The sequence below is a fragment of the Malus domestica genome, chromosome 10 (genome assembly GCF_042453785.1).
Source record: "Malus domestica chromosome 10, GDT2T_hap1".
NCBI lineage: Eukaryota > Viridiplantae > Streptophyta > Magnoliopsida > Rosales > Rosaceae > Malus > Malus domestica.
Window position 1 is genome coordinate 43,169,283 of NC_091670.1, and position 14,733 is coordinate 43,184,015.

Genomic DNA, 14,733 nt, shown 5'->3' on the forward strand with positions numbered 1-14,733 from the left:
AAATACAAAAATTTTATTGCTATTGGCTTTTCGGATAATGACACGTGGCGCAACGAGAACGATTAAAAATCTTATCCGAAATTACAAATAAAATTATTATGTATTATTTTATAAATAAAAAAATACTAATATTTTATTGCCAATTGCCAGGGCTATTCAGTGCAGGGGTGGAGATGCAAAAGGCAATTGCCAGGGGAATGCACTATTTATTAAGGGCAGTTACTGTTCACTAGGTGGATTAAATAGTGAATTGCCTGGGGGAGGGCTCCTACACTGGAGTTGCTCTTAGTGGTTGATGAAAATCAACTTGCGAAATAGGAAATAACTAATAAGAAGGCATGTGCACTGTGCAGGACAAAGAAGGGAATGTGGAATGGAAACTTTAATTGCATTGAAAATTGTAGCACGCACCAACTATGAATGAATAGACTAACATGATTGTGACTTGACAACCACCAAGATCAACAACCAACTTTATTATTCACTTAACAATATACGGCCCTCGTATATTATTAATATCAAACAACAAACACTGTTAAAATATTATCCCGAGATTGAAGAAGGTGTCACAGCCCAACAAGATGATCAATGATTTACATGACTGTGCAAGTTGAGGGATTTTCTTCACAATACCCCCTGCTGCCACCGCCGTAACTGTCATACACTGGCCTCCCATAGTAACCATCATACTGGATGTACGGGGGTGGTCCCCCACCATAACCACTGTAGCATGGTCCACCTGCATGCCCATGGTAACAATCCGTACAACATGTTCGGACAGGCGGTGGGTACCCTGGCACACAAGGAACCGGCTGCATAGGAGGAGGACAAGGCTTCACTGGCTCCACCGGTGGTTTAGGTTTTTCAGGAGGTGGTTTAGGCTTTTCGGGAGGCGGTGGAGCCGGTTTAGGTTTTTCGGGAGGCGGTGGAGCCGGTTTAGGTTTTTCGGGAGGTGGTTTCTCAACCGGCGGTGGCTTGGGCTTCTCTGGCTCTTTGATCTCGATGCTTTTTATGGCACCTCCACCTTTGCAGCAAATCTTGTCCCTTATCTTTTCTGGACTACAGCATACCACTTTGATCACCACTTGGTTTTGCTTCTCGTCGTATATCTGGTCTCGTATTTCTCTTGTTCACAAACACACATTAATTTACTTAGTCTACAATTAATCTTAATTTTCCAAAAAGGTAGAACTTTTGATTTTTCATCAAATAATTATAAACGAACCAAGGAGAAGAGAGACTCACGAGGGAATTTACAAAGAACTTTTTTGACCTTCTTGTAGCATTTGTGACACTGAAGATCCACCTTCAGCACCATAATCGTAACCTGAATTACCCATATTAATATTAATAGAAAAAATATGTACATTAACCAAATATTGACAAGAATGAATATTCAGAAAATGTATAAATAATACAGAAGATTGTTGTGCAAAAGTGTAGACAAAAAGAAGTGGAACAGTGCTGCTGGACAATCAGGGTTCTGACTGACTGACTGGGAAGAATCATGATGAAGGTATGTGGTAAAATCAGTAACACAGAGAGAGAGAGAGAGAGAGAGGGGAAAAAAACAACAAAATAGCACAGAGGAGGGGACTTGGATTCTTATTAGGATATAAATAAAAGAATAGGAACCACAAAACTTAAACAAGAGCTTAAAGCCTTTTAGTTTTAGCCATACAAATCATCCTTTTGGTTATCTGCTTATCCTCAGAAGAAGAAAAAATGAAGAGAACACAAACTATACCAAATATTGCGTACCTTTTCCTTTTCCCCCATTGTAGTGAGTAGTGGATGCTCTCAGGCTCAGATCTAAAGGATAACTTCTCAACTAAAATGATTGAATGGGACAACTTCTCTCACAAAACTGACTTATATATATATACAAAAATATATAAAAATAGGAATACAATTCGGTGGAACAAGGCAAAGGGAAAGAGAAGGAGAGCAATATTTGATTGAAGTGGTTTATTAAAAAAAAATCATGACAAATTGCTTGTTAAGAAAGGTTTCTTAGGGATCATGAGATCTCGTGATTGTAACCGTTCATCGTATATCGTGTGGTCAGTTTTTGTTAGATACTATTTATATTTATTTTCATTTTTCATTTTAAAATGATTTCTGATCACACAATATACGAAGAACTGTCACGATCATGAAATTCTCGTAATCCCCAAACAAGGATCCTTTGCCGTTAAGAAAGAATGAAAAAAAAAAGAGAGCGCACAATAATTCGTACATAGGGCCAATGGGATGCTGATATTGGAAGGTTGATTTCATGCTATGGTGGACAAAAGTTTCATTGTAACGGTAATATGGATAGTACACCACGTGTAAATGATGATAAATTTTATTTTTTAAGTTATTAATTTTTTTTAACACAAGTATTTTATATTTTTATAATAACACGTGATGTAACATTTTATATTTTAGATTGAAAAATATCTCGCTATAATGATTGAGGGTTGTCGTCATACGAAGTGACTTTCTGATGGTCGCTAAAAGTTGCAGTTTCTTGCATATGCATGTGCTGGCTTTGATTCACCCACCTCACCTTCCATACTTTCCAACTTCCTGCTAATATTATTATAAGTAAATGATTAATTATCAAAATAAAATTACATCCTAAGTTAATTATAATTATTAAAGTTCACATAGAGTTTGGTGGGGAGGAGAGCTGCCAATATTATTTCAAGATCGTCATATTAATGGAGAAAAAACTATATTGTAAGGTCGATAGTTTGGTCAAGTACAATTATGGATCATGCACCCCCACATGGCACATGGAAATTCCTCCAGTTGTCCCTACATCTTAAGTAACAACAGGTGCCACCCGTCTTTGACCAGCTACTTGAAGTTTGGTTTGTTAATCCAAACCGGTGAAGAAACGTCTAGTAATTAGGCTAACGACTTGGATGCAATTGATACGTCATCATTTTAGAACCACACGTACATACATGATGCAATCATATATATGTGGAATTTGGCGTAGAAAGAAAGAATGTGATAAACCCTATAATCTGCAATGTACTGGAGAGAGAATGGATGATCAAAATTGAAAAAGCGTGGGCTCCAGGCGGCAAAGGTGTGGCTACTGCCTCAGAAAGCCGTTCCAAGTGTCCCAACTTCATAGAGGTGGGTTGGCTCACACGATAGTGGTTGATCAATCCGATTTGATCTTTTCTTCTTGTTTAAGGTTTTAGTGATCCATTTATTAAGTGCATCACAGCTCAGTCATTTGTACGTAAGACTTTATATGTTTCGTTCTGATACAGCTAGGGATGGCAAATACCCATCGGTTATGAGTAGTTGCGGTTATTCACCCATTTAAATTTCACGGTTACGGTTATAGATAACCGTTTAGATAAATAAACGGTTATGAGTATAACCGTTTACCCGCGAAATTTAAATTGACGGTTATGGGTATTAACCGTGGTTATAAACGGGTAACCATTTACCCATTTATTTTATATATGTAAAATTAACACAAACCATGTTCCCTATCAGACAAAACTTAGATCAATGCTATTGACTTTAGTGCATGATTTCTATAGCTAATATAATATAACTTTCCTTAACCACTTTAAATTTCATGGTCCAGTATATATATTATGTTAATATTTTACATTCTGAGTTAAATAACCCAAGAATACTGTCTTTTAACAGTTTTCGTAACCCAAGAATACTTAGCAAATTTTATATTATCTTCATTGCTAACAGTTAAAAATATTGTCTGTAAAATATTATTTCAATTATTGGAATGGTATAAGGACTTAAAAAAATTAAAATGCGGAAATGTATGATGAATGTACCTATAACGGTGTTTAATTGTTAGAAAAAGAAAATTATGACAAATTTTTCTTTTTTAATTTTCAAGTTGTTAAAAAAACACGTAGACGGGTGAAAAATGAGTAAATGGTAAAAAAAGAAAGGATAAACGGGTTTAAAAATGATAAATGGGTAAACATGAACTAAACGGTTACGGTTAAATGGGTACACGGTTATGTGTATGGTTAATCGTTTATAAACGGTTATGGGTATGGGTATAACCGTTTAGACAATTACCCAACGGGTAAACGGTTATGCGGATATGAGAATAAACGGTTATGGACAAATAATCGCGGTTACCCACCCGCCATAATCGTTGCCTATCCCTAAATACAACCGACATGGGAAATGAGGATGAGATTAGTGGACATTAGGTGCAACGATATTTAAATTAATTAGTCGTTCACTTAATCATCTTTTTGGCAGTACACTACACACCCTAACAATGGTCAACAGTAGTGTGCTGGTGTATCATGTTGCCTAGTTAGCTACTTATTCATATTTTGTGGTTGCGAACTGGCTTCTGGGATTGTGGCAACACAAAAAATAGGAAATTCTTTAGGCAACGTGCATGTGTGCCGATCAATTTAGTGTTCAAAATTGTGGAAATATGATGTACGTACTACGTATACCGGTTCAATTAATCTTTTTTACTTTATACAAGACCAACGTGCGTTGTCTTGTTATTTGATCGATTAAAAGTTGTTATCATTGGGTAATATATATTTGTGACCTCAGCTTATCAAATGTTTTTTAACTCAACTTTTGTTTTTGAATGACGTTGTTTTGTGGATGCACGGGATCGGTTGTTAGAGATCTCGTCTTGATCGCTATCGTGCAAGTAGTAGTACTACTGTAGTACATACGTAATACAAAGATTAGGCAGAGGTAACTTTGCGTAATTTTTTGTGCCGCTCTATGCTGGAACTAGGATTATCTTCCCTCTTTTTTTTCCTCCTCTTCCCTCCCCTCCTATTTGAAGTGAACAGTCACGGTTAAGTCATGTCAATATTTTATATTAACTTTATATATAAAAAGAAAGACAAAACAGAGAATGTGAGATGAGGGGAGGGAAGGGGATGGAAAATGAGAGGAGAGAATCCTAGTCCCTATGATGTGCGCAGGTGTGCGCATCGCCTACACATAACGTCTTGGAGATGAAATCCCAGCCCGTGATTATGATGGTTCATCGTACATCCTGCGATCAGAAATCATTTCAAAATTTAAAATTTAAAATTAAATATAAATAGCACCTAACGAAAACTGAACCGCACTATGTATGATGAACAGTCACGATCACTGGATCCCTAGGATCCCCAGGAAAAGAATCCGACGAGGATCATTTTCCATCCCAGCCTTCCACCTCTAGGGCCTTAAAACCAACGGGTGTGATGAGTGCTAAATCCCTTGTACGCAACCCATGCGCAAGGGAGAAATTCTGCCGACACTGTTTTCTCACCCTAATCGAATGGACTTAGCAGCTTCAATATACCCACCACAGGCCTAAGTTTGTAAGAATTTAGGCCGATTCTGAAATATCGAAGCCCAAAATTAGAAGTGGTTTTAAAATGGAATTGAGATTTTTCGTCACCAGACTTGACCCAGCAAAGTTGGCAACGAATACAGTACACACCCACCCACGCCCACCTAGGAAATCCCTTAATCTTAACGCACAAAACCCTTTTGGTAATTGACATTTTGAGAAGCTTCCTGGCTCAGAAAATGATAAAACCATGCAACCAATAATCATATTTTATTGTCTTAGTGCACTGTACAAGGGATTAATCAGCGGTGTCTATACATAACACATGAAAGTTAACATATTCCTGCTCATCTATCTCATATGTAGAAGAGATGTAAACGTTTCTATTTGACTTTTAATAGATTTCTCTTCCTATTGAGTAGGGAAACGTAAAGAGTGAGGTTCTTTACATTGTGATCCCGTTAAAATTTGAATGGTGTTGTTGTGTCCCATATATTGGTCCCATTGAGTAGAGAAATGTCTATATGATTCTATCACAAGCAAAGAACGTGCCCTGTATCTTGAGAATTATGATAGCATAAATAAGCCTCAAAAAGTAAGCATCTAAGGTCACTTCAGTCTATGACGGTCAGGGTCGACCTTGAGGGTAGCTGGGTAAGGCGATCGCCTAATTCCACCGACTTCTAGGGGCCCCCAATTTTTTTTATATGTATGTATTAGTATATAAATACTTTTAAAGTAAGACAGATAACACAAAAAACTTGGTGGCTAGTGGAAAAGAAGGCATTTATTTGGTTACCATCTCTTGTTCGAAACATGATGAAGACTCCCCAAACAAGTATTGTTTTTCCAAATATAATTAGAAAGCCTAATCTAATAACAATTTAGATTATGTAAACTCAATTAGTACATATGCATCTAAAAATGAGAGACATGTATTATCTAATGTTTACATATCTTTCTTGTTTTAGTATTAATTTTTAATAGTATTTGATGTAGAAATACATTTTTTTCATGTATTAGCGAATTATTTCTTCTACATATCAATGTACAAAGAGTCGGGGGTTCGATAATTCTAGAGCCCCACTTTTAAAGCTCGCCTAGAGCCTTCAAATTCTTAGGGCCGACCCTAGTGATGGTGCCAATTGGCCTTTCTAATAGCTTGAATGGAAACAGAAGTTACAACAATACACTTGTTTTGTACCTCCTGTCATTCTCATGTTGGAGTGACTCCCAAATGGTTTTGATCATAAGGAATTTTCAAAATTTTCGTAGCATACAAAAGGAAACTGGACTTTTTCACTTCTTCGATTTCTTAAAACTCATTCAGCTATGCTCTAACCGATGATGTTATTCAAATCACATCATCGACCTTGTTCCCATCTGATGTCCTATCCTACATATATTGATTATAAATTTAAAAAGAGAGAGGGAGAGTCCTAGAGAGAGAGAGAAACAGAGAGAGAGAGAGAGAGAGGGACAATAGGAAAAATGGGGAAGGGTCCCTTCTCTTTCAAGAGCATTACTACTGAGTACGATGCAAGATTTCTAAGAACTTCACTAACTTCGTAAGACTAATGAAAGAAGATTTCATAGTTGAATTCTAATGGTACAAAACTGTTCTCTACGCCCATAGAGAATTCCAAAAACATATAAATAGAGAACTGACAAGCAGCAAATACGAGTTTCACATTACATTTTCAGTGTGATGAGCTTTGTCAGTAAACTAAACAGCCCAACATCTAAGCAGTAACTAACTCAGATGAACTTCTAGACGCTAACCATGACTTGACTGCAACTATTGTTGTAAAAAACTAGCCAGCCTTGTGTGAGGCCTCATGGAATAGAGCATTCGATTCCTTCAAATGCGACTCAAATACACTCGCCAGACCTTTGTCTTAATACTTATGTTTCCCATGTCCATTATTAATTCCAAGCAACGGCAAAAACTCCTTACTGGATTCCAATACTAGAGATAGGTCATTGATCCAAACATATAATGCAGTCAAAGCTGCCCCAAGAGAGAGGCCCTTGAGATACAAAGACCACTGGGTCTAAGACCTTGGCTGTAAGCCTATATATATCTTAAGTGTGATCCCCAAGTCTAGTAGCTCATAGGCTCTCTCCAAGAGATTGAGGTTCACACAAAGATCAATCAGGCAATTGCAGTAAGCCTTCTTTACATCCGAACCAATCGAGTTAAAAAGTTGTGATGCTTCGTTCTTGAAGTTGTCACTACTTTCTTGCTTCTCCACTAAAAGTCTTACCACATACCCTAGTTTTTCATCAGTCTTCTCAATGCAATTCACAAGCTTGCAAAGTTCTTCCTTTGGTGTTTGAGTCATCACATTCAGGAGACAACCACAGAAGCGCTCATCTGGTGTTATACCCAATTCTAGGAGTTGATTGAATATCTTGACAACGTCAGTGCATTTTGCCTTACCCTAGCATTGGATGAGTGATGTCAAAATAAAGATATTTGGCTTAAAACCAGCTTCCAACATCTCATTCAATGTTGCTTCTGCCTCTATGACTTTCTACGCTACAGGAATATATGGTAATCATGGACGAAAATGTCCAACTGTCAGGCTTCAGTGTTTCAGAACTCTTCATTTCTTCAAAAATGTCAACGGCTTCGTCGGTGTAACCAACATCAGCACACATAGCTAAAAGGGTGTTATAGAGAATTACATTTAACTCCAATCCCTTTTCCTTCATCTCTTTATAAACATTAAGAGCATCATCACGGTAACGAGCTCTACCATAGGCCCTTAAAAGACTTGCATATGTTACCCAATTTGGTGAAAGCTCATTGCTGATCATCTCTCGGTAAATTTTCTTGGCCTGCCAAGGCCTCCTAGCTCTTCCCATAGCATCCAACAAAGTGTTATAAATAACCAAGTTTGGCTTAGCCCCTATAGCTTTCAGTTCCTCATAAACATTCAAGCACCCATCAAAATTCCCCGATTGCTCGTGAATTTTGATCAACGTATAAAACGTCACTGGATCAATGTGCCACTTCTCAGTCCTGGCCCGATCATACAAACTGAAAGCCATTTCAACCTTACCCGCACGTCCATAGGCGTCAATCATAGCCGAATAGGTAACATTATCCAGATTACACCCAAAACCGGGCATCTTCTCAAACCACTCCACAGCCTTATCAAGCAAAGAACACATCCTAGAGCAACTAATCATAGTCGAAAAGGTTACATTATCGGGGTTAACACCTCTCTGGAGTATTTCGTTGAACAACTTCTCTGATCTCTCCATATCCTTACCCTTCCCACACACTTTCAAAGTCACATTATACAAAATTCTTAACACACTGAAGAGATCAAGAACAACTCACAGATTATACAAAGAAGAAGAATAAAGGGTTAGAGAAGAAGCTATGAATCTCAAAGATCTACAATTATATTTCTGTATTGTCTACCAATACATGGAAGTAAAAGCACACTTTAAACTCTTCTAATACATTGATTTAAAAAGTAAGCTACCAATCCCATGTGCACAGTACATGTCATTTACACTCCTATCTAATATCATGTGCACATCACATGTTATTTACATTCACATCCAATACCCCCCTCAATCTTAAATGGGGTAACCTAACTTAAGATTGAAACAATGCCTTAAGAAATCAGGTCCGTGCAAACCCTTTGTGAGAATATCTGCAATTTGATCTTTAGGACACAAGTACTTAACTAACAAGTCTCTTTTTTGCACCCTTTCACGAGCAAAATGAAAGTCAGTTTCTAAATGTTTGATCCTGGAATGCTAGATAGGATTCAAGTTGAGAGCAATTACAGATTGATTGTCACAGTAAAGAACTGGAGGAGAATGCAGAAACACATGTAAATCTTTAAGAAGTAACCTGATCCAAGCAATGTATGCAGTTGTATGAGCTAAGGCACAATATTCAGCTTCTATGGAACTCCTAGAAACAGAAAACTGCTTCTTTGATTGCCAAGAGATTGGATTATTTCCCAAGAACACCACATAACTAGTAATAGAACGTCTAATGTTTAAATCAGCCACCCAATCAGAATCACTATAAGCATTTACAAATAAAGATCCACCAGAAATGTATGTCAATCCACAGTGAACTGTACCTTGCAAGTATCGCAAGATTCATTTTACCATGGCAAAGTGGACATCAGTTGGAGCACTCATGTATTGACACATTGTATTAACTGCAAAGGCTATATCAGGACGAGTGAAAGTGAGGTATTGGAGACCCCCAAGTAAGCTTTGATACAAGGTAAAATCAGACAACAAAGAGCCATCACTGGTTAAAACCTGATTATGAGGTTTACAAGGGGTGTAACAGCTTATACAATCAACCATACCAGCCTTATGGATCAGATCTTTTGCATATTTCCCTTGGTTGATAAACAAATCCCCATTAGACTTGTAAGTAATTTGAATACCAAGAAAATAAGCTATCTGCCCCATATCCTTCAAATCAAAGACCTCACTAAGATTAGTAATCACAGATTACACCAACTCAGAATTAGAGCCTGTGATGATTATGTCATCAACATATAGAAGTAAAATAATAACATGAGTACCATCTGTCTTCACAAATAGACTGTAATCCGATAGAGAAGCTTCAAAACCAACAGTTTGTAGATAGCCAGTGAATTTTTCATTCCAAGCTTGAGGAGCTTGTTTTAAACCATACAATGATTTTACAAGCTTACACATATGAGTAGGACACCTAGAGTCAACAAACCCTTGAGGTTGTTTCATATAAACCTCTTCTTGTAATTCCCCATGTAAAAACACATTTTTAACATCCAATTGTCGAAGATCCCATTTGTATGTGGCAGCTAATGCTAAAATTAATCGCACTGTAGTGTGTCTAACCACTGGACTAAAGGTGTCTGTATAATCAAGACCTTGTTCTTGGCTAAATCCCTGTGCTACTAACCGAGCCTTAAATCGAGAAATAGTGCCATCACTATTCCTCTTAAGCTTCTACACCCATGTACTTCCTATAACATTCTTATCTCCAGAGTTAGGGACAAGAATCCAAGTACCTTGAGATTGGAGAGCATCAAACTCCTCTTGCATTGTCAACTGCCACTGTGGAATTTTTCAAGCTTGTTTGAAGCTTGATCGTTTAGAAGCATCATGAATATCAGCAAGGAATGTAAAACCCCCTGAAAAATGAGCATCATCTTCTAGAGTTAATGAATGAACTTCAGGAAACAAAACAGTGAGGGTAGAATAATCCTTTCAAGTAATGGTGCATGTTCGTAATCGAGTTTGAATGCTCTGTGAAGACACTGAACTTGTACCTGAGCTTGGTTGAAGGACAGGCAACATGGAATTGAAACCGGAAAGAGTAGCATGTGTTCTAGATCCTGGATCATTACTAGTAGGTGATAATGTACTTGTACTAGTAGTAGATGCAAACCGATGTTGATGAGCTAATGAACTGGAAGATAAACTGTGAGACTCAGTAGTATTAATTGAAACCTCAGAGTTGTTAGTAGAACTAGGTAACTGCACCACCAAAGGTCGAATATTCATAGAAGAAGGTGATGGAATTGAACTCTAAGAACAAGAACTAACCATATCCATATAAAGAAAGGAACTCTCATCATGCAAAACATGTTTAGAAATAAGAAGCTTTCCTGTCAACAGATTGTAGCAAATAGCACCTTTATATCCATTTGAAGAACCCAGAAAGATGCATTGAACAGATCAAGATTGCAGTTTGTGTGCATTGTAAGGTCAAAGGTAAGGATAAATGGCTAAACCAAAGACCTTTAAAGTAGACAATGCAAGTTTCTTGCCATACAATTGTTCAAAGGGAGAAGTCATTTTAACACTTTACAAGGCATTCGATTAATCAAGAAGGCAGCATGAACAATTGCATAAGACCAGAACTTGTGTGGCAATTGAGCAACTGACATAAGAGTAATAGCTGTTTCAAGCAAATGGCGATGCTTTTTCTCAGCCATGCCATTTTGCTGAGGTGTGTATGGACAAGAAACATAATGCAGGACGCCATTCTTATCCAAATTATCCTTAAAGGAACTATCAAAAACTCTCCACCACTATCAGATTGGAAAACCTTTATCTTAGCATGAAATTGATTTGCAACATAGGCACAAAATTGAACAAATGCACCACAAACATTTGATTTATTTATGAGAGGAAAAATCTATACAAACCTAGTGGCTTCATCTAGAAAATAAACATAGTATCTATAGCCTCCAACATAAAGAACCGGAGAAGGTCCCCAAACATTACTATGTATCTTGTAAAATGGAATATCTATCTTATCAATCATTTCTGAAAATGGTAATCGACTCATTTTACCATAAATACAATGAGAACAGACTTTTACATTTTCATCTGGACTACAAACTATATCAGAATCTTTAAGCATCACAGCAAGTATCTCATTAGATGGATGACCCAAACGTTGATGCCACAAAGACTTTTGCATAGTATGTCCCAAAAAGGCAGAAGAAACACCACCTGAACTCAACAATGTAGGAAACATATGTACTGGAATTCTGAACAATTCTTCTTTGCTATTCTTTCCGTGATGGAGGATTGCCCCTGTTGCCTTGTCCTGCACAAAGAACTAGACATCATCACAAATAAACCAGCTATGGTTATCCTTGCAAAGCTTTTTAACTGATAAAAGATTAACAGTAAGCATTGGCACATGTAAGACATTTTTAAGATGTAAAACATGAGATTAAGTAGGCAAAATAGTATTGCCAATATGTTTGACTTCCAAACTTGCACCATTGCCACCAATTATCTTCTCATTTCCTTCATATGGAATAACCCGGGTAAGAACATTAACATCAGGGCTCATATGATGAGATGCACCGGTGTCAATGATCCATGAATCACCATTTACAACTTCAGGAGAACTTTGTGCATTCATAGCAAACATATTAGAAGGATGAATTGGAGATACACTCGGAGGATATTGCGTAAATGACACTGGTGATGGAACTTTGGTGAAGAAGCATACACAGGAACTTCAAGTGGAGAAGGAAACCCTTGATATGCATAGTTAGCAGTCAAAGAAGCAGGTGGTTGAGTGCCTTGATAAGCATAGTTTGTTATATGTCTGTAGTTGAGTGCAATATGACCCCTCTTTCAACATATTTGACACTCTTGAATATTCAGACCATTTTTAGTATCATTTCTATATAGACATGTAATAGCAACATGACCCTTTCGAGAACAAATTTGACACTTTGGAATATGGTCATATCTGTTAGAAGTATTGGCAGACCAAGATTGCCATCCATTCCTTGAATTATTGAACCTGGGTTTATAGCCACCATTGCCCCTTGGCCTGAAATTGTTAGTATTATAGAATCTCCCTCCATTATTACCATTAGCAGCAAAATGGAAAGGCAGTATTACCATTTAATTGATAACTTGGATAACCACCATTACTATGTGAGGAACCAATGCCATTAGAACCATACCCAAAATTAGATGATCCTTGAGAAGAAGAACCAAAATTGCCAGAGAATGGAGAGGGACTAGAATTGTCCGAGAATGGAGAGGAACCACTATTGTCAAAAGTAGTAGTGGAAGAATTGGTATTGACATACATAGCAGCCATGCTTTGGACTAGAGAATGTACCCTTGACTCAATAGTCTTTTCAGTACCAATTAACTGTGCTCGAAACTCTTTCAAAGTTATTAGGGTTTCTCTAGCTAAAATCACAGTGCGAATTGTATCATAATCAGGAGGTAAACCAGTGAGAGTAGCAATTATAAGATCACTATCAGAGACCTTTTCCCCTGCAACTTGCAATTGATCCTTAATGCTTTTCAATTGTAACAAATACTTATCAATAATATCCTATCTTTTTTGTAAAGTATGAAGCTCAGCCTTCAAATGTTTGACACTGGCACTAGAAACATACAAGTAACGATCTTGCAAAGCTATCCAAGCTTCTCGAGAAGTTTTGCATCCAATAACATGTTATATAGGATCATCACTCAAGGTTGCAATTAAAAGACTCAACAAGGCCATATCAGTCTTAATCCATGCCTTATAAGCAGCACTAATCTCCGTAGTAACACCTACTTTAGGAGTGAGAACAAATTTGGGAGGACATACAGACTCAACAGTGAAATGATCAAACAAATCATAGCCACGTAAAATAGACGAAAACTGGAAATTCCACTTTATGAAATTATCATCGGTAAGCTTAATAGTTAGCATACCCAGCAAGCCTTCAATCTTCACAGAATTCGACATAATGATCAGCAACAACAATCTTCAATTACCCAGCAATAGAAACAAATGCACAATATTGACAATCTGATGTCTGTAAGAAAAACCCAGATGACAAAATTCAAGAAAACTCAACTGCAATCAATATATGCTTCAGAAATTATCAAGAATGAAAGAAACTCAGATATGGCATCGGCCTTAAACAATCAAGAACTTCAAGAATTCACTAATTCATCAACATAATCGGCATTAGCCTTCAGATTCACAACGCAGTTACAAGGAAACAATCAACACCTTTGGCATTGGCCTTGAGGCAATTCATCAACAAATTCTTCAAACAACATTCTTGTATGGCATCGGCCTTTAAAATCCAAAAAAAAAAAAAATCCAATTTCAACAACTAATCAGAAATTCACAAGAAAGATATCACCTTAGCAATAATCGGAGCAACGAAAAACATGAATCAGGAGGATGGCTCTTGATACCATCTTAACATTCTGAAGAGATCAAGAACAACTCACAGATTATACAAAGGAGAAAAAGCAAGGTTTAGAGAAGAAGCTATGAATCTGAAAGATCTAGAATTATATTTCTGTATTCTCTACCAATACATGGAAGGAAAATCACAGTTTAAACTCTTCTAATACATTGACTTAAAGAGTAAGCTACAAATCCCATGTGCACAACACATGTCTTTTACACTCCTATCTAATATCATGTGCACATCACATGTTATTTACATTCACATCCAATAAAAATCACCTTCCGTTTCGGTTTCAACCTCTGCTGAAAGTAGTTAAACGCAAGAAAAGCACTTTCCAGATTGTTCATGTTATTCAGAACCACCACAGCGTCGTGTTCCAAAATATTATCCCCTAAACCTTTTAAAGTTTCGAAAACATCACCTTCAATCGGAGTGCAAGAGTTCAAATACTTAGCGACTTTCACCAAAGAAGCGTACCTGGAATTGTAGGACTTGTGCCGCAGCTGTGAAGCTCTGGGGCTACTGGGATTGACCCAGATATAGCTTTTTAACAAAGATCCGGAATTTCCATCTGGGCTCTGAATATTTCCAATTTCTGGAGTTTTGGAGTTCTGGGCTTCTTCTGCAACTGGGTTTTGCAAAGAAACATGGTGTATTTGCAAAGAGGTTCTTGACTGAAATTGTAGTGAAGGAAAACTGAGT

The 14,733-nt window shown here is 37.2% G+C and overlaps 1 protein-coding gene across 4 annotated transcripts in view; it reads right to left on the reverse strand.

Moving 5' to 3' along the window:
- Window positions 1-367: 367 nt before the first annotated feature.
- Window positions 368-14,733, reverse strand: part of LOC103446810 (protein PYRICULARIA ORYZAE RESISTANCE 21-like) — a 44,153-nt gene continuing 29,787 nt past the window's right edge. The window contains exons 1-3 of one of the 4 annotated variants that reach the window (XM_008385952.4): window positions 1,762-2,195; window positions 1,246-1,327; window positions 368-1,123 (exon numbers count right to left, since the gene is read on the reverse strand). In XM_008385952.4, the coding sequence (XP_008384174.3) occupies window positions 594-1,123; window positions 1,246-1,327; window positions 1,762-1,779 (630 nt within the window). In that variant the 5' untranslated portion in view covers window positions 1,780-2,195 and the 3' untranslated portion in view covers window positions 368-593. Of the gene's footprint in view, window positions 1,124-1,245; window positions 1,328-1,488; window positions 2,196-14,733 lie in introns of those variants that run through there. The other 3 variants (XM_029087694.2, XM_008385950.4, XM_070806446.1) reach the window with 3 other exon arrangements.